At 38.8% G+C, this 25,200-nt stretch overlaps 1 protein-coding gene across 1 annotated transcript; it reads left to right on the forward strand.

Moving 5' to 3' along the window:
- Positions 1-2,802: 2,802 nt before the first annotated feature.
- Positions 2,803-3,764, forward strand: LOC113106743 (uncharacterized). The gene is made up of 2 exons (XM_026268772.1): positions 2,803-3,106; positions 3,205-3,764. Exons 1-2 carry the CDS (start codon positions 2,818-2,820, stop codon positions 3,714-3,716), a joined length of 801 nt encoding a protein of 266 aa, XP_026124557.1. The 5' UTR covers positions 2,803-2,817; the 3' UTR covers positions 3,717-3,764.
- The last annotated feature ends 21,436 nt before the right edge of the window (positions 3,765-25,200 follow it).

Below are 25,200 nucleotides of genomic sequence, written 5' to 3' on the forward strand. Positions count from 1 at the left end.
ATGTCTCCCGTTTGGCTCCTATAGAGGCCTGTATCCAAGTTAAGAATCAAATGGAGACATACAGTTGTATTTTAAATGGTATATGATTCTTACCTTTTTGTAGTAAGACAGCACTCACCATACTGGACATCTGGTTATAGATGTGCCACTTGGTGGTCAGTACAGATGGCATGGCTGGTGGCATGTGATGCCCTAACTGGTCACATGCAGCAAGGTATTGCAAGGACATCTTTACAAAATCATCACTATGTTGTTAATGCAGTTTGTGATACAGCATAGAGAACGGTCCCTCACCAGCTTTGTCACATGTTTATCACACAAATGTCTGTTTAAACGCACAGATAACCAAGTCAAAGTTTACTGTTAATTTAAAAGAGTTCCCTTTTAGCAGTGCACAGGGAAAGGTGTGATTTATCCCAGAACAAAAAACACAATTGACTGTATACAGACAAGATCTTTGATGCAAGGGACATCACAGAAGTCTGGCAAGGTCACCCACAGTGCGTCATGTGTTGGAGTGTTATTGTTCTGAGTCTGACACCCATCAAAGGTCAAGCAAAGATCAATGGGGGTCGTTTACACGTCCTGAGAAGAACCTCAGATGCAGAATCTTTTGAAAGAACCTTAAAAAAGAACTTTTACATGCACTAAATTTGAACAGTATTACAAAACAATATTAAAGTGTAAAATAAAAATAAAAAATTATATTACCATTACAGCCTAGTTAACAAAATTTTCAGTCCTTAATTGCACATGCCTATACATTTTTGCCTATATTAAAAACAATTCTCTCATGATTTACCTGTAATGAAGTTTGCATTGAACATCCGCGGTATGCCAGATCCAGCTGATCATGGGACCACATGACCAGCTTCTGGATGTATTGCTGAAACTGCTTTCAGGAAATACCAGGCAGCATCACAAGATTATCACCCACAAACACAGAAGTCAGAGAGACAAGCAGATCAGCGTTGAAGATGGTGGAAATACTGCAAACAACACAACTATTAAAACAGTTATTACTACAATTATGATGTTATTTATGATCATGATCAACTGAGCATGTCAAAGAAGTATGTGTCATTTTTTTTTTTTTTTTTTTACACACACATCAGTTGAAACCAGCAGATCATTTTTTTGGCTCTACGGTAACAAAACTGAAAATGATAGACATAATTACATTGGAATGCACATAGAATTGCAGGAATAGATATTAAAAACTCACCATGTGGTGTGGCTGGCATAAGTGAGCTTTGGGTGTATGGAGGAGATGCCTGACATCAGCAAGTCAAGATGCAGATGACTTTTTTTTCTTCAGCCCTAATGTTCTGCTGTTAGTCTGCAGGATTTATTTTTCTGCTGCTTGTGTCTTTTACTCTAATTAATTAATATAGCTGCAGAAGATGTATACCTCTACAATAAAATAATATGAATTATTTGCACTAAGTGAAACAAAACGGTATAAACAATAAGTAAACACAGCAAATAAATCACAATAGCCCTGAGATGCTCTGAGCATCTGTTCTCCAGCTTCCACATTCTGCAAAAGTAGACAACACATTAGATATTATGATAAACAATACACGGCGAAACCCCAAAAACGAAAGTTAACATATATCAGATGTATTTGAATGTATAGCTATATTATCAAGCACTCATAAACAAATCTGTACAAATAGGGCACGGTGCACTGAACTAATTAAAATAAATTTTCCGTGTTTGTTTTATTAACTTATTTATTACAAGTGTTTTACCTGTATTTTGAAATGTACAATTTATTGCGCTGTATTTTAGAGTTAACGAAAATGTCCGCGAAATGAATGCATAATGTCCCGGTGATGATTTTTAACATTTTAGTTCTTACCGTGAGAGTGGCAGACTTGAGTGAATCAAATTAAGTCAAGGCACTGGACTTTAAAAAAAATAAAAACTATTTTCGTTTTCTTGTTGTCTTTGTTGATGATTTGCAGCAGAAAGCTTAAGAAAATTGTCAAACCAAGCCAGTACACGCTTCTGCGTGCATTAGCCTACACATTAAAAAGAAGGGGAAAATTACTTGCGTCTGTGAAGGTCATGAATTAAACACACACACACACACACACACACACACACATATACATATATATATATATATATATATATATATATATATATATATATATATATATATATATATATATATATATATATATAATATTCAAAAGAGGTCTACGTATTGTCCCTGTTTCTCCCGACGCTTCTGCATGCATTACATTCAAAGAGAAAACGGAGAATTTATAGAATGAAACTATAGCCTATTTGTTTCATATCTATATTTTAGAGGGGTAAAACGGCAAACTAAAAGCTCATTATTAGCCCTGATAATTCGCAGATAATCTTTTTAAAAACAAGGTAGATAAAGCAGGAGAATGGGTCAAATATGTTGACTTAACGGTACGTGCATGGAAACAGTGATCAAGAATTAAAATATTCAGTTAAATTGGACAATTTATTTATTTCTCACAGAAAAGAGCATTCTTTTTTTGCTCTCGGAGCAAAATAATAATAATTGTATTTACTGTTTTCGATGAGAGCTGAACATGACTTTCGAGACCAGAAGGCGAGGTAGATTTTGGGCCAATGGGAGCGGCGCAGGCCTGAAACAATTTGCCCCCCTGCAGCCGTTCGCGCACCTGGGCTCCACCCATCTACCGGAGTACAAGTGTCGTGGCAAATATCGAACAGTTTGATTTCAACGATCAGAGTGCATTCAGTGACCAGCTTTAGCCTAATTGTGCATTACCTTTTAAATTTTGTCATGGCTCCACAAAGAAGAAGATGGCCTCCTGTTATCTCCAAGAGAGAGAGAGAGAACGGAGGAAGAAGTTGCGACAGAGGCTTGAAACAGACTTTGACCAAACTATTTTACGAGTCTGGCAGGCAGGAACTTCCAAAAGATCAGAAAGGAAATCTAAATTCTGCAAACCTCACTGGCCTCCTGTGATTTCACCAGAGGAAAGTGAGAGGAGGAGACGCTTCAGGAAAAGCCTGGGCAGAGAGTCTTCTCCTCAAGACTCCCTGTGCAGGAGGCAGTGGCCTCCAGTGCTGAAAAATGTGAAAGTGTCAGGTACGATTTTATTAATTAAAGTACAAATATACACACACAATAAATTAATGAATGAATTAAATGCAATAATACAACGTCATACATTTTTTTTTTCGTAGTTCCCCCGTGTGCATCGCTTGCTGTGCTCCCTCCAACAACTGCTGTAGCAGATACAGCCCTTAAACGGGTGCCAAGGACCACGGTCTGGAGAAGAAAGAAGAGGGCTGAAGAGGACAAAAAGGCCCTGATGCACGGTAAAGCCATCGCACGACGAGCAGAACCAAAGAGATTTACCTGCAGGCTGTGTGGACAGCCGAAGAGACTGGAGTTTGGACACAGTTTTTACAAAGGAAAGAGTTTCTGTGCCACTTCGGCTGGAAATAGTGTAACACAGTGGCTCTCCGAGCAGAAGAGGATGGCAGGTACGGATAATTTGAGTAATGCGTCACAGACAACCGCCTCGAGGTGGAAGAAGCCACGCAAACCATATACCTGTCAGCTGTGCCAACAGCCAAAAACAAAGCATTATGGGCACTCACGATACGCTGGCAAAACCTTCTGCAGCACATATGAGGGGAAAACTGTGGAGCTTTGGCTGACAGAGCAACGCGCTCTTTCTCGTATTGAATAGCAATTTCTTACTATTTTGTTATACTGTTTGTTTGCTTGTTTGAACAAAGTTTTAGCTGTCTTCTATTTTTTAAGAATTTGTAACATTTTTAAGGACTAGTTAATTTGTAAAGAAAAAAAATTGTGCATGGTGTTTTTTGTTTTTACTTTAGTTTGTTTACATTTATATATTTTATATTACACTTCCAATATTTTACTTTTATATTATATATATCTTACTTTAGTTTGTTTACATTTATATATTTTATATTACACTTTCAATATTTTACTTTTATATATTTTATATTACAATTTTGTTTTCAGTGTGAATTATTTAATAATGTTTGTAAATGCAAACAGACTTAGTTTGTTTACATTTATATATTTTATATTACACTTTCTATATTATACTTGTATATATTTTATATTTTATATATATTTTACTTTAGTTTGTTTATTTATATATTTTACATTACACTTTCTATATTTTGTTTTCAGTGTGAATTATTGAATGTTTGTAAATGTAAACGGACTTAGTTTGTTTACATTTTTATTTTTTATATTACACTTACTATATTTTACTTTAATTTGTTTTCAGTGTGAATTATTTAATGTTTGTAAATGAAAACAGACTTTGTTTACATTTATATATTACACTTTCTATATTTTACTTTAATTTGTTTTCAGTGTGAATTATTTAATAACGTTTGTTAATGAAAACAAACTTTGTTTAAATGCATAGATTTTATATTACACTTTCTATATTTTACTTTAGTTTGTTTACATTATATTACACTTTCTATATTTTGTTTTCAGTGTGAATTATTTAATAATGTTTGTAAATGCAAACAGACTGTGCCTGACTTAAAGTTGTGAAGGGTATAACTACTATTAAACCATTTCAAATTCCTATATACTGTATTTGTGTATTCAAGTTTATTTAAAAATCAGTTTCTTTCGAAATTATTTATATTAAACTTCATGCTGATAAATAGAAAAATACTGAGCAATAAAAAAAGATTAGACAAGAAAGTTTACATCAATTTTATGAGTTCAAATGTTCTAAAATAAAGAACAAATTTGGTACTATTTATATTAGCTTTATTAAAGCAAACAAATGATCAAAAATAAACAACAGTCATTATAAGACTATTTACATGAGCTTTATTAAAGACAGACAAAAGTATAACACATTTAAAAAAATGTATATACACATTTACAATGCAACTGCAAAATAATTACGTGTGTGTGTGTGTGTGTGTATATATATATATATATATATATATATATATATATATATATAATTAATATTTAATGTAATTATCTGCAATGAAGGATTTCCATCATTTCTATTTTTGTATCCGCTCTTCTAGTTTTCCCCCATGGCACAGATGATGCTGTCCAGTTTATTTTCTTGGCTGCCCACATCAGCTGAATCCTGGGCCCGTATCCCTAAAGAATTTTTGTGCAAAAAGTGGCTCCTAGCGGCCAAATTCTAAGAAAATTCTCAGAGTCATGACGTTTTCTTAGAATTTCCCCTAAAAGAGACACGAAAATCCCAGTTAATATAAAAGCTATTCCTCAAGATTCTTAGCGCTTAAAAGGGCTCCTAAGGCGAGATCTGCTAAGAGCATGGAAGAGGACTTTTAGTGGCTTAGGAGTTCCCCTAAGCAGCTGCACAAAATAGCCAACAGAGGAGGCAGGAGAGATGTCCTGCAAACACTGGATGACAGGGAATTATTGAGACGCTACAGATTGGATGGTGCAGGAATCATAGAGATGCAATTACTTCACCAACTCGACGCCACAACGCTATTACACCGGAGAAGAAAGTAATCACAACCCTGAGGTATTTGGCAACAGGGAAAATGCAACAATGCAGCAGTGATGACTTGGGTCTGTCCCAATCCTCCATCAGCAGAGTCATCACCCAAACACTGACAGCTTTGTCACAACCTAATATTGTGACACAATTTGTTTCATTCCCGCTGGATGCCCGCACTTTACACACAGTCACATAAAAGGGCATTTATGGACATTGCAGGATTCCCTGGCGTTGTGGGTGTAATTCATGGAACACATGTGAGAATAATTGCGCCATCAGAGGACGAGGCAGTCTTTGTTAACAGGAAGAATTTCCACAGCATCAATGTGCAAGTAGTGTTCAATGCGGCCTGTAAGATTTTGGACATTGTGGCTAAATGGCCAGGCTCCACACATGATGCGAGAATGCTCTCGGAGAGTGGCATCAGACAGCTTTTTGAGAGATGCTATGTGCCAGCTAATTGCCACTTGTTAGGGGACAGTGGCTACCCATGCAAACCATGGCTCCTTACACCTTACCTCCAGCCATATGTTAGAGTAACCAAGTAGTGCAATATTTCCATCAAATAATTAAAGGTCTGTATTATATTGTAGGGCCCACAAGACAACAAGAGCGTAGGTGGAGCGTGGCATAGGCTAGCTTAAGAGGCGCTTTCATGTTCTCCACGGAGAGGTGCGGCTGAGGCCTGAAACAGCAAAGTCATCATAGCCTGTGCAATATTACACAATATTTGCAAGGTTAGACAGATTGCAGAACCTCTGGAGGATGGCGATGAGGATGAAGACAAAAATGAGGATGGTGGTGAAGAAGATATTCACATTCCACAGGGGAACCTAGCCCAGAGTGGAGTGCCTTAGAGGGCAAACTTCACAAATTTACATTTCAGGCAAGCTGTAGCCCCATGTCATTTGAGAACTTGTGATGGTATTAAGAACTACCACAGTTTTACTGCATATCACCTGCAATTGTTAAATGCAAGACAAAGAACACAATCTTTAAATGGTTTATTTTTTAGGTGTTAAATTTTAAGGCGGTAGTACTCCTCCTGAAGGGAAATTACTTTGTTTTGTTGTTCAAACACATCAATTGTGAGTTGCAATCTTCTCTCCTGCAGGGATGCTGATGGAGCAGGTGCTTCGGATGGGAATGGTGTTTGATCCGCCGGGCTATCCTGAGTAGCAGCTGCAGATGGTTCAGGTGGCAATCTTGTCGGCAAACTTGATGGGCCCAGTTCTTGTGATGGCTCCATGCTACAGAAATACATAGGCCTAGTTTAATTATTGTTTTGATTAAATTAATTTAATACAATGAGCATGGATAACACATGAAATGACTTCTGCAATGAATAAACACTGTTGATATGAATAATCCTGTGTCCTACCTTTGCTGCATTTCAAGGGCCTGCATCATTGACCTGTCAATGCCTGTTGGCAGCCCGGTGACACTGACCTCAGAGTGTCCCAGGACTTGAAAGACAGTGTCGGCCACCTGGAACAGCCGCTTTGCAGGTGGTCCACCCCCTAGAAAGAAACAGTCAATTAGTCAACACAGTACTTAGGCATGTAAATTAACTTTGCCAGCAGGAGCAAGTTGCCAGATTATGTGGTAGGCTATAGTATTTTGCTCACCTCTGAGTGAGGATTCCCGCTTGTGTGCTGCAATCTCATCTTTTGCCTTGGAATGCAGCACATACCACCTTTTCTCACAATCGTCGCCTGTCTGCACCACCAGTGGAAAAGAGGCATTGATTGTTTGGGATATTGTGTCCCAGGCGCGCCTCTTGCCTTGGCTAGTGACAGTTGGGCCAAATTTTCCTCGTAACATAGTTTTATGTTCGTTCACCAACTGGGCCAGCAACAAACCTTGCTCCTCAGTCCAGTTCGGCTTGCGATTCCTTTTTTTTCTCCATTTTCTGTGTTTGTAGGATATTTGTTAACAAGCCTTCATAAATAGACCAGCCAGCAATCACAGACATTGATAAAAGCTGTGCCGTATTACCCTCGTTAAGATCACACTGAGTTGTAACGTTGTAATTTCTACTTCATTAAGGACAGCCCCTTGAGATAGGCCATCTTGTTTTCAATGGGGTCCATATGGGAGTGAAAGTACAAAATATGCCAGCTAGGATATTAATATGATCAAATAAAACACTTATCATTATTTGAACAGGGTGTAATGAGCTTAAGTTTTCACATATTTTAGCTTCTAATGTTAGGCTATAACCCCTACAGCTTACTATTCATTTTCCAGATATTTTCTTGAATGTGAAATATTATTTACAATTACAGTCTGCATAAGATTAGAGTGTATAATTATGTTTATTGGTTTGAGGGTACATCCTTTGCTCATTATCACCAAAAGTTCATTTTCATCAAACTTGTAAGATCAACCAATCACGGCTTTTGAAATGGTGACTCATACCTAGCAATGGGGTCAACCACACCTCCTCACTTAGATTCCTTGCTCAGAGTTCACTGAAAATGTTCTGGAATCACTTATAAGCTAAAACTCCTGGCAAGGAATTTTTAGGTTCTGGGACATGCATCTGGGGCCTGTCCAAAGTTCTCCCTGAACCCCCAGCACTGCTGAGAGCACAGATTCTCCACCCCGATGAGCTCGCCTGACAAAAAAAAAAAATATTTACTAAAAAACGTTAAAAGCAGGGACCTCTTCATCCAGTCTGCATTATATAGTTCACATAGTTTGTGATTATATCACAGACACACTGTTGCTGAGAGAGTGCTCCCTCATCAACTTTGCTAAAAGAATCCATTTAAACACACAGACAAACCAAGTCAAAGTTCATTTAAAGTGTTACTTTTTTCTTCAGAGCAGAGGGAAAGGTGTGATGTAACCTAGTCCAAAAACCTGACTGTACAAACAAGATCTTTGATACAAGGGACATCACACAAGTCTGTAAAGGTCACCCACACTGTGTCAGTGTCTTATTGTTCTTATTGAGTCTGACACCCATCAAAGGGTGAGAGCAAAGCCCATGGAGGGGGGCTGTTCACTTCACACATCCCTAAAAGAACCTCAATTGTCAGACACCGTCAGATTTTTTTAGTGTACAAATTACATGAAGCAACTGATTTTAACTTATAATATATACAGTGTTTAAATTGTAAATTGCGGGGTAACGGATCCGGTATGTGATTACAGACGGGAAAGGTAACGGAGCACTCACGCAATCACATTGGTGGACCAGGTTAAGTGATTAAGAGCGTGCATCAGTTGCTTTTAGGGTCTGTAAGGTCATGAATAACCTGGAAATGCCATGCAATTTTAAAACGGCAATTTCCAGGACAAAAAAAAAAAAAAATGTTTTGAAAAAGTAATTGATTTTTATTTTACAAATCTCTGTATAATAGTTTTATTTAATCAGGTCCTACATTTTGGTGGGGGACTGTGTGTAGCTATACGGTTTAATAATTCTCGCAGCTTTCAAGTTCATATGAGGGAATTCCTGCATTTCTTTAACCTAGCATGTAGGTTTGAATAATAAAATAAATCCACACAAACTATAAGATTAAATAAGTCATTCAAAACCAGCCTTCAAATCAATGAACTCTCTCAGAGCGGGCTTTTCATCAGCGCACCTGTCTGCACTACAGCGACCTGCTGCACGCTGCAATACAAGACTTTGTCAGTGTTGGTGTTGTATCAGACACTTGCACTTAACGTTATGCTATATGAAGAACAAGCTCAAATGGAGTTGAAAAGGTGGGCCAAAATTTCATGATATAAACGATTAAGTGCTTATGCACAGGATATTTAAAACGTAGCCTACAAAATATTGGCACGATGGCAAATTATACTTTTCCAGTCTTTAAACACACAAAAAATATTAGCCTCAAACATAGTGTTTGAGTAAAGAAATGCTGTACTATTCAAACAATTACTTGTCTGCTTTTTAAGTGGAGGTCTGTCACATCATCAAGGCTGTGCGCGGCGGGTCTGAGTGGAGGCAAGTGATGAGGCTCAAAGGCGTCACCGCTTGTGATTGTAAAGGCTGCTGTGCTCACAGCCCAACTGTCGCCAACTTGGCTTCCCCCGACAGCCTGTGGAATGTACAAGACTGTCAGGAGGGTCTTGGATGTCAGCGGCTGGTACTTCATGGCTACGGAGTATCTTGAATGCTGGTCCTGCAAAAAAAAGCTGGCAGGCTGGTCACAAGATACTCTTAACCAGCTCAATCCTGTCCACAGGGAAATGTTCCCTGTAGTTTTGACCTACAGGTTGTCACACTTTTGTTTTTTGCTTTAATTTAAATATGACAAAATGTCTTTCATGCTCATCTGAGAATGATCTGAGGCCTTTATTTTTATCATGCAGGCTGTCGTGTGATAAGGAGATTGTGAGGTGGATGCGGGGGTGCTCATTGGGGAACAGTGGAACTTCTGTGTACTGGAACCTGTGCTTCAGGCACAGAGAGCAATAGATTGCCAATACAACTCATTGTCTCTCTGTCATTAGGAAGTTCCCGGATTATATCACAGACCCCAGCAGTCTCACTGCCCAGCTGCCTCAGATAAAAAAAAAAAAGGTAATATACAGCAAAATATAATGCAATACATAACATAAAACATTTCTGTATATTGGAAACTAGTGCTTATATTTTTAAATATACAGAATTATATGCATTGACAATATATAGCTATACATATACATGTATTTAGAAATGAAGACAAAAAATATTAATTGTTTGATCCATTATTGAGCATATATTACACATAGATGTTCCCATGTAATTGTGAATGTGTGTACAGTAGGTGACCAACCAAAATGAGCTTTCTGCCACCGCGAGTGCCACCACGTTTGCAAAGTGCATTTGCAGCTTTTGACCGCTGAGTAGCACTTTAACCACAAGTTATCAACATTTTTGCAAATAGCCATCAGCTTTGCCTCACAGATGTGTTACTTTTAAGATTCACAGATGAAAGTTTAGTACATGTGAAGTTATGTGCATTGGAAAAATATCAAGCCTATGAGCCTGTGCTTATATTTTCTCTAAGCTACACAGTATTACACCATATTTTAGATTTGACACATTCTAAAATATTTGACACAAATGGCCCGAACCTAAAGTACCCAAAAAGTAATAGCAAAAAAATGACGAGCGCCAGACTAAGGACCCAGACCCAGTGCTTAAGGAGTGCCGGGTCTTGTGTCCCACGGGGCAATGGTGATGTCTGAAAACTGGAGCTCGGCTGCGGTGTCTGGAAGAGAAGGAGAGATCCTGGGCTGGCAAATTAGCCAGTGAACCGATAAATCCCCCAGTATAGACCTCGTTGCCTAAATGGGTGAATCTGAGTCTGATGTATAATGGCAAAAGGTGCAAACCGAATGCTGATAAACAATCAATGGATAGAGGTAAGTCAGCTGTATTTATACCCTAGTGTTGATTACCTTAAAGGGGTAGTTCACCCAAAAATAAAAATTATGTCATTAATAACTCACCCTCATGTCGTTCCAAACCCGTGAGACCTCGGTTTATCTTCGGAATACAGTTTAAGATATTTTAGATTTAGTCCGAGAGCTCTCAGTCCCTCCATTGAAACTGTGTGAACAACATCATCAAAGTAGTCCATGTGACATCAGAGGGTCAGTTAGAAATTTTTGAAGCATCGAAAATACATTTTGGTCCAAAAATAGCAAAAACTATGACTTTATTCAGCATTGTCTTCTTTTCCGTGTCTGTTGAGAGAGATTTCAAAACAAAGCAGTTTGTGATAACTGGTTTGCAAACGAATCATTCGATGTAATTGATCTTTTTGAACCAGTTCACCAAATCGAACTGAATCATTTTAAACGGTTTGCATCTCCAATACGCATTAATCCACAAATGACCAATATCCCGGAGTAATTAATTTACTCAAACAGTACTCTGACTGAACTGCTGTGAAGAGAGATCTTAAGATGAACACCGAGCCGAGCCAGATAATGAACAAAAGACTGACTCATTCACGAGTAAAGAACAGGTTGCATCAGTTTTCGGATCACCAGTAGTTCTTTCGGACAGTTCGATTCAATAAACCAGTTGAAGAAAACGGTTCACCAGTTCTTTTGCACTCGACATAATTGCCATTGAAAATTAGCACAGAATCAGTTCAGAATCAATCGCCAAAAGAATCAGTTCGGTTCAGACGCTATGTGTGTCAGTCTGCTTAACACTGAATCACACATGCGCAGTATCATCAGCTCCTCTGTTCTCGAATCGGACGCGTATGACAGAAACGGTTCTTGAGTCGAGAACGAGTCAGTCTTTTGTTCGTTATCTGGCTCGGCTCGGTGTTCATCTTCAGTCGGTGGGTGTTTTCTGAAACTCCACCTTCTTTGACGCTCTTTTTTTCTGTATCTTTTTAATTTGCTGCTGTCTGTTTTATGAAGTTGTGCTTTTAATGTACAGCACTTCGGTCAGCACTTGCTGTTTTAAATGTGCTTTAGAAATAAATTTGCCTTGCCTCGCATGCACTGCATGAAATAATTTTTGTTACTTTATTTAGACGTTACATCATGCATTTGTACATATTGCTCACCTTGTTTACTAGATCCTAGCATCTTGAAATTATTATTTTTCATTCCACCTCTGCAGAAAAAATACTTCACATGGCTGAAACAAATGAGTGAATATAGATGTCAGCACTAGTTCAGTGATCATAAAACACAGTTGTTTATTACTGTGAAGCTGCTTTGAAACAATCAGTTTTGTTTAAAGAGCTATACATGCAGCGTTCTCTGCCAGTTTCTGACACTGAATGAGGTTAGGAGATTTTGTGATGATCGAGTGTCCTGCGGGTGGCACCAGATCCCCATTCAAGAGAATGACTGTTTAAATTGGCTTATTAGTATTAATGGTAATATAAGCCTTCATTGTCATTTGAGCTGCAACATAAAGCTTAGGTGTAGTCTATCTACCTGGGATCCTGGATTATTTCTGATGCTTGTTCACTTGATTTTGCTAAAATGGGCGAAAGCAACACAATTCTTGAACAAGGCTGCTCGAGGGACAGTTCATATTGCAGTATAAGTTTACTGCAGATTCTATTTAAGCATCAATGAAAAATGCTTAGTAGTGAAATCTTCTTGGTTAGTTATGAAACCTTGGTTCCCTGAATAGGGAACGAGACACTGCATCACTTGCACTATGGTAATATGTCATGCCTCTGAGAAATAAGTATGAATTCCTCATTAGGGATTTGCTTGTGCCATCTCACCCCAGATTTCCCCTTATGAAAGAAGCACTGTCGCAAAGTAGGAGAATAGCCAACAATGCAGTGTCTTGTTCCTTACTTAGGGAACCAAGGGTACATACAGTCATGGCCAAAAATATCAGCACCCTTGCAATTCTTTCAGAAAATACAACAGTTCTCTCAGAAAATTTTTCCAATTGCAAATGTTTTGGTATTCACATGCTTATTGTTTTAGTTTGCACTGAAACAACACAAAACATAGAATTGCAAAAAAAAAAAAAGTATTTTAAGAATTAAATACCAATGAACACATTAACAAATATTAATGCTGTATTATTAAATTAACATTTTTTATATATTAGTATTGTAATAACAATATCAACATTAATTACAAAGAGAGCTTAGTGTTCCTTTTTATCAGCAAAATATTAGAGAGGGAGAACACCTTTGCTGGTACCAAACAATGACAACTAGCATTAAATAGGCTATACTAAATGTACACATTACACCAAAATCATCTTTGTGAGGAAGGAGCAGTAGAGGAGGAGGAAGAAGATGATGATCAAGTGGGCTTTCCTCAACCCCTGATGTGCTGTAATCTGAGTCCTGCAAAAAAAAAAAAAACTGTTCAGTTAATGAGGGTACAATAAATTTTCTAAATTGTGAGGAACAGGAGAAGGCAGTGGTGATGGTACGGTAGTTTCGGTGGTAGCAGTGGAGGAGAAATAGTGAGTACAACAGGCAGGTGTTCCTCATCCACTGACAGTACAAAATAGCACAAAACAACAGATGTGTAACCTCACATCATGTAATAATAACTGTTAGAACATATATGCGTATCCTGAATTTACCCAGTCGTTCTTGTCATATATGGCTATTATATGCTAAGACCAACACCTACGTATTTAATTATTTAGCATAGCTTTTTTCTCTTTGAAAGTAAAGTAACATTAGTTCAGACAAGTGAGTTAGCCGAAGTGCTGACAAACACTAATTCGATGTCAAAATGACAAAGTAGTTTAGTACTGTTTTATATTGTGAAGAATTTTCACAACTACTTACACCTGACACCAAAACTGTTTATGCCGCTGTCTTGTGCCACCATTCATTATTACTCAATTTATAAATAGATAATGCAAAGGAACAAAATAATTATGCTCAAAGTTATCCTTACCTTCAAAATGTGTTGTAACTCTGAAGATGTTGTTCCAGGGTCGTTATGCTCTGACACCTTATATGTGCTGGGCCCAGTAGCTGTCTGATGTGTGGCCGCTTCCCGCTGGTCAAACTGTGCAGACTCTCTTCTCAACACAGTATATACTCTCCCCAAATGGCATAGCCTGTTGGCCTTTGAGGTAAAAAGCCACCGGGCACCTCTTTTTTTCCTTGTCATGTTTTGGAATTTTTTTATTTAAATTTAAAAAAAAAATATGTATTTACATTTATAATAATATACTTTATATTATATTACCTTTTTATAAATGAACAAAAAACTAGTTAATGCTGCTGTGAGGGTTTCTAATACAGCGTCTGTGGGAGTGACGACAAATTGACATATTTTCTCTCTTCTGACTGCCATTAAAAAAAAAAAAAAGTAGCGGTGGCTTTTTTAATACATATATTAAAAAAAAAAAAATGTGACCACCGAGGGTAGGTGGGCTAAGAAATTTTCCGCTAGATTTTTTGGTCCCACTCCGCCCCTGGTTGGGCCTCAAAAACACTTGGTGACATGTTTGTTCAAGATATGTTTTTGTGCATCGTCCCTGTACCTGCATACCCGAGATGTTGATGCAGCAGCGAAGCCTCGGATGTGCATTATTTTTCTAATAATTCAACAGCCCGGAGTCAATTATTCTGCTTGTATTATGGTTACCACACCTAAACGAAATAAAAAATAAATCAAATCTTAGATAATCCATTATCGCTGTGCAGCATTACTGGTGAATTCCTCCAAAATCCATCTACACTATGCAAGATACAATCACCAGCCACTTGATTAGATTAGATTCAACTTTATGGACATTTACACTATGGACATAATATTGTACTTAAATCACTATTGTGAGTAGGATTATTTCTTCTGTAAATCATCCAACTCATTTGGCAAGTTCCAAAACAAAGTTTAAAGCTGATAATAAAGACTTGATCCGTTGATAGCATTCTAATGCAGTTATTAATTAAGTTATTAGAAAGAGAGTGAGAGAGAAAGAGAAAAAGATATATGTGTGTGTGTGTGTGTGTGTGTGTGTGTGTGTGTGTGTGTGTGGAGAGAGAAATGTCATGTGTAGCCTTTAAGTTGCTACACTATGTTGGCTAACTAATAAAATCTATAGGGCAGCGTTGACAACAACTTTTTGTGCAAACTGCATGACCGTTATTACTGTTAACTATGTGGAGTAAAATGGAAATGTAATGCGCTCAAGAGAGCTGCCTGGAACTACATTCGCCATGCATTTCCCTGAAAATAGTTGCACACTTCAGACCGTTTGTCAGCCAGTCAGATTCAAGCATTCAATGCCCCCCTAGTATAAACTAGTGCAATGGACAGTAAAAGAAAGTGCATAGAAAATATTCCAATGTGCAAATGGATCATTCGATATTCTGGATGAACAAACAGTAGAAAGTTCCTGTCGAGTGTAAAATGTTAAGGCAAAGATGTTCAGTACAAACAGACCCGAGGTGAGCAACAAAAATTCAGCAAAATTTTAACAACTGGAGAGATGCTGAGCCTCGTGATGTGTACGTGCCACTATATTGGTATAAAAAAAAATTGGTACACCTGTTCAATTGCTTGGTAACACAAATTGCTTATCAGCCAATCACATGGCAGCAACTCAATGCATTTAGGCATATAGCTGTGGTGACGATGATTTTAAGTTCAAATCGATCATCAGAATTAGGATGAAAGGGGATTTAAGTTACTTTGAACATGGAATGGTCCGAGTATTTCAAAAACTGCTGATCTACTTGGATTTTCATGCACAACCATCTCTAGGGTTTACAAAGAATGGTCCGAAAAAGAGAAAATATTCACTGAGTGGCAGTTGTGTGGACGAAAATGGCTTGTTGATGACAGAGGAGAATGGGCAGACTGGATAGAGATGATAGAGAGGCAACAGTAACTCAAATAACCAATCGTTACAAAGTATGCAGAATACCATATCTCTGAACACACAATACATTGAACCCTGAAGCAGATGAGCTACAGCACCAGTAGACCACACCAGGTTTTGCTCCAGTCAACTAAGAACAGGAAACAGAGGCTACAATTCGCACAGGCTCACCAAAATTGGACAATAAAAGATTGGAAAAAATGTTGCCTGGTCTGATGAGACTCGATTTCTGCTGTGACATTAAGGTGGAAGAGTCAGTATTTGGTGTAAAGAACATGAAAAGGTATGTTTCCTGACTATTCACGTTAGTGTATAAACCCGTAAATGGAAAGTTTCCAGCAGTTTCCGTCTATGTGCTTTGGTGTTTCTGATTTCTGGACACTGTCGGAAACAGACTGTTTTGTGTGCGGCAGTTTTCCAGTCCGCTCACTAACACGAACTGTTCTTAAAGACCAGCAGTTTTCCAGAAGAATGGTGACATTTGCTATCTCACCTAAAAACATACATATATGTGTAGGGATCCCTAAAATAAATATGCTTTTTGTTTTGAAGTATTTTTTAAATATTGGAATTTGTTTTTCATTTTTTTTTTTTTCACATTTCAATATCATTTCAATGTGATATAACTAAATGTTTTGTTTCTTATCCAATGAGATCGCATTGAATGTAAATGTACTATTGCTGGCCAGTGATTGTTGAACATTATTAGTTTGCGTCATAATGTGTGTTACGTGAAGGGGGAGGAGCATCGCACATGGCCCAGGGCGAAAAGACGGTAATTTGACAGCTGGTGTTAGAAGTGCGTCATTTTGGAGACTTAATATATTCTGTGTAATATAAGGCCCAAAGTGTAGAGACACGACGTGTGTTTTATTTTGTTTTTGCTATTTAAAGTGTTTTTATTTTTTTGTTATCTTCTTCGTGATCTTTGAGTCATAGTGCTGAGTCAAGACGTGTGTGATCAGGGCTTAACAGCATTCAAATTCTTGGTCAATAACTGTGTCGAAGTTATCGGATGTTTGTTGTGGACTTCAGAATACTTCCGGGACTGAAAAGATTGTGTGGTTCGTCGTCGTGGGACGTGGATCAACGGGATTCATCGCGTGTTGGGACTGCTCGTGTGAAACTGTTCGTATTGACTTCCCCATTGCTTCTTTCGTCAGATGGACGTAAGTGAATTCATTTTCGGGACTGTTGAATGTGCGGGAGTACAGAAAATTAATCAGCTGTATATGTGCACCAACGAACTGGGCCCCAACGATAACGAACGATCGTATATTTGACTGCGTCACAGACTCTTAACTAATTTGCATACTGAAAGGAAAAACCCTATGTTGTGAATCGTGGGTTTCTTCAAGTGTTAATTGGTTTGAAAGAAATATTGTTTTATTTTCCTATTGATCTACCTGTTTCAGGAGAAAAGAGTTTAGCCTCTATCTAACAGGGTTTTGAATTTGTCAACTTGTATGCTGATTTGAGGACAGTGTTTTTAAGTAGAAAAAGGAAAAAGGTAAAAAAAAATGCAAGTATATAAAAAAAACAAACATAAGAGAGACAAGGAATAGTTCTAAGACTGAACAGGTGATTTGTACTTTTTATTTACAAAAGAATAAGTAATTTACATACCACTGGGTATAAGTGTTTATTTGTCTTCATATATATAAAAAAAGTGGTTCATTGTTTTTTGTTTTTTTTTTAAAGGGGATTAGTACATTAATGTAAAAATAAATAAATATTTGTTATTTTTTTCCCCTTAACATTTGTATTCTGGTATTTCTTTGGAGTTTGGTAAGTTAATTCATTTAACAAGGTACTAATTTCTAGGAAACTATAAATGAGAATTATTTAATTTATTATTTTAGTAAAGTATTGTATAATTGATATAGGGAAAAGATACTTAAATTTTCATTTAAAGAAAAATACCGGCCAATTCACCATTCAACTGCCGGGAATCCAGGTTTTATCTTATTTGAGAAACATTAAAGTTAACCCCCAGGGTTAAGAAAAGGGTTACATTTTTGGAGGCACTGCTGGGATAGTTTTTTTTTTCTTCTTTTTTTTCCTGTTTACCAGCATCTGTATTTTCATCCAGAATTTAGTGTAGCAGTAACAGCTGATCTGAAAAACAATTTGTACTTATTTTCGTAATAATACTAGTTATTTGCATTCACTTTCAAAATAATGGATTTGTCGCAGACTGTCGAGTGGAGCAGAGAAGAGAGTGTTAGTGTCTCACGTGCTCTTATTTTGACCAATTTTCCTTTGGACGCCAGTAATGACACCATTGAAAAAGTGTTAAACACAGTAAAAGTGTTTGGTTGCATTAGAATACGTGGTCGTCGTGGTGGTGTAACAGGCAGATGGTTTTATACCTCCTGAGATTGGCATAGAAAATGAAGCTGGACCCTGGGGTGTGAAATTAGTTGGTAGTCTAGTAGCCAATGCTCCTGTCTCTGAAAGTGATACATTCCAGAGTAAGCTGCACGCCTTGTTACAGCAGGAGGGCAAGTCTATGGATGAAGTAAAAGCCATGATTTTGCAGAATCAGCTTCCAAAATCTGAAATCAGTGTGGACCTAGTTGATGCCATTGGCAAATTAGTAGATCGGTGTAATCAGGTGTCTAGTGATGGGCCTAGTTACAGAAAACTGAGGTTGTTCTCGGGTTTAAAATCTGTCCCTCCAGGTGAGGAAGAGTATGAAGTATGGATGGAGCAGGCCGCTCAAATGATAAGTGAATTGCAATGCACCGAATCTGCAAAGAAGCAACGCCTTGTTGAGAGTTTGCGAGGTCCTGCTGCTGATATCGTCAGGTTTTATAAAGTGAGTAGCCCATCAGCGACAGCAAATGAGTACTTAGCGCCCTTGAGACTGTATATGGTACTACTGAAAGTGGGCCTGACCTTATGGCTAGATTTCGCCATACCTACCAGGAAAGTGGAGAGAAACTTTCAGCTTTCTTGTACTGTTTAGATAAACTTCTCCACAGAGCTTTGTTGAAGGGTGGAATTGAGGCAGCCGGTATAAATAGAGCCAGAATAGAGCAGCTGATTAAGGGGGCTCTGACAAATTATATAGTTGCTTTGCGAATCAGAATGACTCACACTCTGCAAGATCCCCCTTCTTTCTCACAGTTGATGAAGGAAGTTCGAGAAGAAGAACACTGGGTAGCTGTACGAGAGAATGTTAAAGCTTCTGTTGCTAATGTTGCCTCTCCCCACGTGCCTGTGCCGCCTGAATAGCAAAGCCTGAAGAAGGAGGTTAAAGAATTGTCTGCTCAGGTGAGTCAACTGTTGAGCGTGGCCACTGTGACTCCTGCCTCTGATCGTGCCCCACAGAAAATGCCCAGTCAGACAAAGGAAGCTATGAACCGAGACATTGACAGCAAGCCCAAAACTTCCAAGTTAACTTTGCCTCGTATCTTCTGTTATAACTGTGGTGAGGATGGTCATAAGAAGTGGGAGTGCAAAGGGCCTGAGGATCTCAGGAAGGTAAATCAGAAGCTGATGAAAATACACAGCTTACAGGGAAACTTCAGCGGAACTAAATTTCTAAAAAATACCTAAATTGCCCAGTCGGATGACTGAATCTTTGTTGTTAGTAGATAAAGCGGAAGTTGATGATACCTTTACTGTTGACTTGCAAGTGAGACCTGAAGTTCATTCTGCATCCATAGTGTCCAGCCGACGGGTCATGGTGACTGTCAGGAACACTTCTACAAGAGAAGTATGGATCAAGCGAGGAACTCCTCTTGCTCATGTATTTCCTGTGACCATGGTGCCGCAACTTTCCTCCAACCGACAGTCAGAACAAAGTAATTTGTCACCTACATGCTTTGATTTTGGAGATTCTCCGATGCCGGAAGAAGCAAAACGGAGTTTGTGTGAAGAGATGATGCAGAGAAAAGAAGTGTTTTCCCTTCATGAGTGGGACGTGGGCTGTGCAAAAAGTACACTCAACCAACGGACCATACCAGATCAATATACCGTACCCCGAATTGAAGATGCTCTTCATAGTCTTTCCGGGAGTAAGTGGTTTACTGTTTTAGATCTGAGAAGTGGATATTATAAAATACCAATGAGTGACCCCGACAAGGAAAAGACTGCATTCATTTGCCCTTTGGGTTTTATGAATTTGAGCGTATGCCTCAGGGTATCTGTGGAGAACCTGCTACTTTCCAGAGGGTCATGGAGAGAACAGTAGGAGACATGAACTTCTTGGAGGTGCTTGTGTACTTAGATGACCTAATTGTTTTTGGGCGGACTCTTGAAGAGCACCAACAGCGGCTGTTGAAGGTTCTGGATAGGTTGAGGGAGGAAGGCCTGAAGATCTCCCTTGATAAGTGTCAATTCGGCAGGACATCTGTGAACTATGTGGGGCATATCGTTTCACAGGATGGAATATCTACTGACCCTTCAAAGATCGAGGCTGTGGTATCCTGGCCCAAACCTCAAACAGTGACAGAACGACGAGCGTTTTTGGGGTTCTGTGGATATTACCGCCGTTTCGTGAAGGATTTCTCAAAGTTGTGCTGGCCCCTAAACGAACTGCTGCAGGGGTACCCATCCTCTAAAAAGAAACCTATCAGCTCACCTGTTTGTAATGTCCAGCCGTGCTACAAAATCTCTGAACCTTTAAGCTCCCGATGGACTGAACAGTGCGATGCTGCCTTCCAAACACTTAAAAATTGTCTGACTCAGGCTCCAGTGTTAGCCTTTGCTGATGTACAAAAGCCTTACATCTTACATGTGGATGCAAGTCTGGATGGACTTGGAGGCTTTTAGTATCAAGAGCATGAAAAAGGGCTCCGCCCGGTTGCTTTCATCAGTCGAAGCCTTTCTCCTTCAGAGGGAAATTATCCTGTGCACAAACTGGAATTTTTAGCTCTGAAGTGGGCAATTGTGGACAGACTGCATGACTATCTTTATGGTGTACAGTGTGTGGTTAGAACTGATAACAACCCTCTAACCTATATCCTGAAGTCAGCAAAACTTGATGCGACTGGTCATTGTTGGTTGTCAGCCCTCACCACCTACAATTTCAGTCTGAAATACAGGCCAGGCAGAAAGAACATTGACGCTGATGCATTGTCCAGACGTCCACATACCCACCTAAGTGTCGATGATGAGTGGCAGGAAATTCCAGTGGCAGGTGTCCAAGCTCTTTGTCAGGAAATGTCTGTGGAAAAAAGAGCAGGTTGTGTCTCTTATCCATGTGTTGTGCAACAGATAGGTGCCCATATGTCTGCTGTTCCTAAGGCTTATTGTCAAGCTACCGCAGTAGTTGCTGATCACTTACCTGAGCTTAGTCCAAACGAGCTTCAAGCTGCCCAAAGGAAGGATGCATGCCTGGGAGAGGTGTGGGAAGCTGTCTGTCATAAGACACCTGCAAGTAGTGTCCATCACAACCACCCTGAGATGAAGTTGCTGAAACGAGAATGGGAGAAGTTGTCAATAGATAATGGCTTGTTGTACAGAACCCTTAGGCTGAGTGACCAAAGAGTGAAGCGACAGCTTGTGCTTCCCAAGCAGTACCACAGCATGGTGTTGAAATCTTTGCATGACGAGATAGGACATCTAGGCTTTGATAAGTCTTACAGTCTGGTTCGTTACCGATTTTATTGGCCACGCATGAAGTGTGATGTAGAGGCCTACTGTAAAACATGTGATCGCTGCATAAAGAGGAAAACGCTGCCTCAGAGAGCTGCTCCTTTGTCCCACATGCAGAGTTCAGGGCCTATGGATCTCGTATGCATTGATTTTCTTCACCCGTTATGCTCAAGCCTTTCCCACTAGGGACCAAAAAGCTTCTACTGTGGCAAAGACTCTATGGGAAAAGTATTTAATTCATTATGGCCTTCCAACTCGAATACACTCGGACCAGGGCAGGGATTTTGAGAGCCGGTTGGTGTCTGACATGTTGACAATGCTGAGTGTGAAGAAGTCAAGAACCTCACCTTATCATCCACAAGGTGATCCTCAGCCGGAGAGGTTCAACCGAACCTTGTTGGACATGCTGGGTACCCTTGAGCCTAGTCAGAAGTGTAAATGGAGTCAGCATATAGCGCATCTTGTCCATGCATACAATTGTACTGTCAATGAGGCTACGGGTTTCTCACCTTATTTCCTAATGTTCGGCAGGGAAGCCAGATTACCGTTGATGTATGCTTTGGAGTTTCCCCTGACAATACCTAGCCTGTGTCATTTTTGAAGTATGTGGCCAAAATGAAGCAGGAATTACAAGCAGCTCATCAGTTAGCTCAAGCTACTACCCAAAAGATGAATCAGAGTAACAAAGAGCGGTATGACCAGAAAGTTCGTTACTATAGTCTGAATGCTGGAGACAGAGTTCTGATTCAAAACCTTGGCCTAAAGGGAAAACAAAAGCTTGCAGACAGGTGGAGTGCTAATCCCTATAGTGGAGAGTCAATTCTCTGGCATTCCTGTGTATCGTTTGAAGCCTGTTGATGGGAAGGGGCCAGTCAAAGTTCTGCATCATAATCATATCCTGCCTTTGGGACAGGCCGTCAGGCTACGTACCCAGGTAGACATCAGACCTACTCCATCACCTAGAGCTCTGAGGCGTAAGAGAACAAAGGAGAATTAAAAAACTGCTGAGTCTGAATTTGGGTTTTATGTTGAGGATGTGGCAGATATTCCTCCAGTGGCAGAGATGCAGATTGAAACCCCTGTACGAGATGTAGAATGCTCAGAGTCTTGTGATGTCCATAATAGTTCCGAAGTACTTACAGCTCCATGTCAAACTGAAACCTCTGCTGTTCAGCATGAGCCTGATGTTGAAAGGGTTGATGTGACTGACGATGTAATGGCTGTAGGTCATGACAATGCTATGCAGACTCCAGCTATGCCCAATATGCCCACACTTGTACCAATTAGTCTTGTATAAAAACATGGTCACCCCTTAGATGGTGTGGGTGTTTTCTATGACCAGCATGGGGGCATACTGGACTTTTGGTGGGGGGAGTGTGTAGGGATCCCTAAAATAAATATGCTTTTTGTTTTGAAGTATTTTTTAAATATTGGAATTTGTGTTTTTCATTTTTTTTTCACATTTCAATATAATTTCAATGTGATATAACTAAATGTTTTTTTTCTTATCCAATGAGATCACATTGAATGTAAATGTACTATTGCTGGCCAGTGATTGTTGAACATTATTAGTTTGCGTCATAATGTGTGTTACGTGAAGGGGGAGGAGCATCGCACATGGCCCATGGCGAAAAGACGGTAATTTGACAGCTGGTGTTAGAAGTGCATCATTTTGGAGACTTAATATATTCTGTGTAATATAAGGCCCAAAGTGTAGAGACACGACGTGTGTTTTATTTTGTTTTTGCTATTTAAGTGTTTTTATTTTTTTGTTATCTTCTTCGTGATCTTTGAGTCATAGTGCTGAGTCAAGACGTGTGTGATCAGGGCTTAACAGCTAGTGACATTCAAATTCTTGGTCAATAACTGTGTCGAAGTTATCGGATGTTCGTGGTGGACTTCAGAATTCTTCCGGGACTGAAAAGATTGTGTGGTTCGTCGTCGTGGGACGTGGATCAACGGGATTCATCGCGTGTTGGGACTGCTCGTGTGAAACTGTTCGTATTGACTTCCCCATTGCTTCTTTCATCGGATGGACGTAAGTGAATTCATTTTCGGGACTGTTGAATGTGCGGGAGTACATAAAATTAATCAGCTGTATATGTGCACCAACGAACTGGGCCCCAACGATAACGAACGATCGTGTATTTGACTGCGTCACTAACTATGTATATTTGACTGCGTCACAGACTCTTAACTAATTTGCATACTGAAAGGAAAAACCCTATGTTGTGAATCGTGGGTTTCTTCAAGTGTTAATTGGTTTGAAAGAAATATTGTTTTATTTTCCTATTGATCTACCTGTTTCAGGAGAAAAGTGTTTAGCCTCTATCTAACAGGGTTTTGAATTTGTCAACTTGTATGCTGATTTGAGGACAGTGTTTTTAAGTAGAAAAAGGAAAAAGAAAAAAAAAATGCAAGTATATAAAAAAAACAAACATAAGAGAGACAAGGAATAGTTCTAAAACTGAACAGGTGATTTGTACTTTTTATTTACAAAAGAATAAGTAATATACATACCACTGAGTATAAGTGTTTATTTGTCTTCATATATATAAAAAAAGTGGTCCATTGTTTTTTTTTCTTTTAAAGGGGATTAGTACATTAATGTAAAAATAAATAAATATTTGTTATTTTTTTCCCCTTAACATTTGTATTCTGGTATTTCTTTGGAGTTTGGTAAGTTAATTCATTTAACAAGGTACTAATTTCTAGGAAACTATAAATAAGAATTATTTAATTTATTATTTTAGTAAAGTATTGTATAATTCATATAGGGAAAAGATACCTAAATTTTCATTTAAAGAAAAATACCGGCCAATTCACCATTCAACTGCCGGGAATCCAGGTTTTATCTTATTTGAGAAACATTAAAGTTAACCCCCAGGGTTAAGAAAAGGGTTACATTATATATATATATATATATATATATATATATATATATATATATATATATATATATATATATCCAAAAGTTTGGACACATCTTCTCATTCAAAGAGTACTTTGAATGAGAGTCACACTAAAGGCATCAAGGGCTATTTGACCAAGAAGGAGAGTGATGGGGTGCTGCGCCAGATGACCTGGCCTCCACAGTCACTGGACCTGAACCCAATCGAGATGGTTTAGGGGTGAGCTGGACCGCAGACAGAAGGCAAAAGGACCAACAAGTGCTAAGCATTTCTCGGGGAACTCCTTCAAGACTGTTGGAAGACCATTTCAGGTGACTACCTCTTGAAGCTCATCAAGAGAAAGCCAAGAGTGCAAAGCAGTAATCAGAGCAAAAGGTGGCTACTTTGAAGAACCTACAATATGACATATTTTCAGTTGTTTCACACTTTTTTGTTATGTATATAATTCCACTTGTGTTAATTCATAGTTTTGATGCCTTCAGTGTGAATCTACAATTTTCATAGTCATGAAAATAAAGAAAACTCTTTTTATATATGTGACAAATCTGTCTTATTGTCACCGCTGAGGGAGCAGCACTGGCACGCACATATAAACATATTTGCATACATACCCCATTCACTCTTCATTCCCGTCCTCACCTGTTGTTTCTCCATCGGCAACGCGGGTGCACACGCTGGTCCGATGGATCACGGACATTTCTCCACAACACATTACCCCTTCAGTCCATAAGCATACCCGATCATTTCATACACACACACACACATCGTCCGTGTCTTGTGTTTTGTTCACGTGTCTTTGTACGTTCATTTGTTTGTTGTATTATGCGTAGTCGGGCTTTGGCGGGTAAACGTTGTG

Source organism: Carassius auratus, chromosome 8 (genome assembly GCF_003368295.1).
Source record: "Carassius auratus strain Wakin chromosome 8, ASM336829v1, whole genome shotgun sequence".
Taxonomy (NCBI): Eukaryota; Metazoa; Chordata; class Actinopteri; order Cypriniformes; family Cyprinidae; genus Carassius; species Carassius auratus.

Excerpts from the sequence above, each read along its gene's own strand:
- LOC113106743 (XM_026268772.1), top strand. The coding sequence starts at position 2,818 with ATGGCCTCCTGTTATCTCCAAGAGAGAGAGAGAGAACGGAGGAAGAAG. Across the intron at positions 3,107-3,204 it reads GAAAAATGTGAAAGTGTCAG|TTCCCCCGTGTGCATCGCTT; the intron begins GTACGATTTTAT and ends TTTTTTTCGTAG.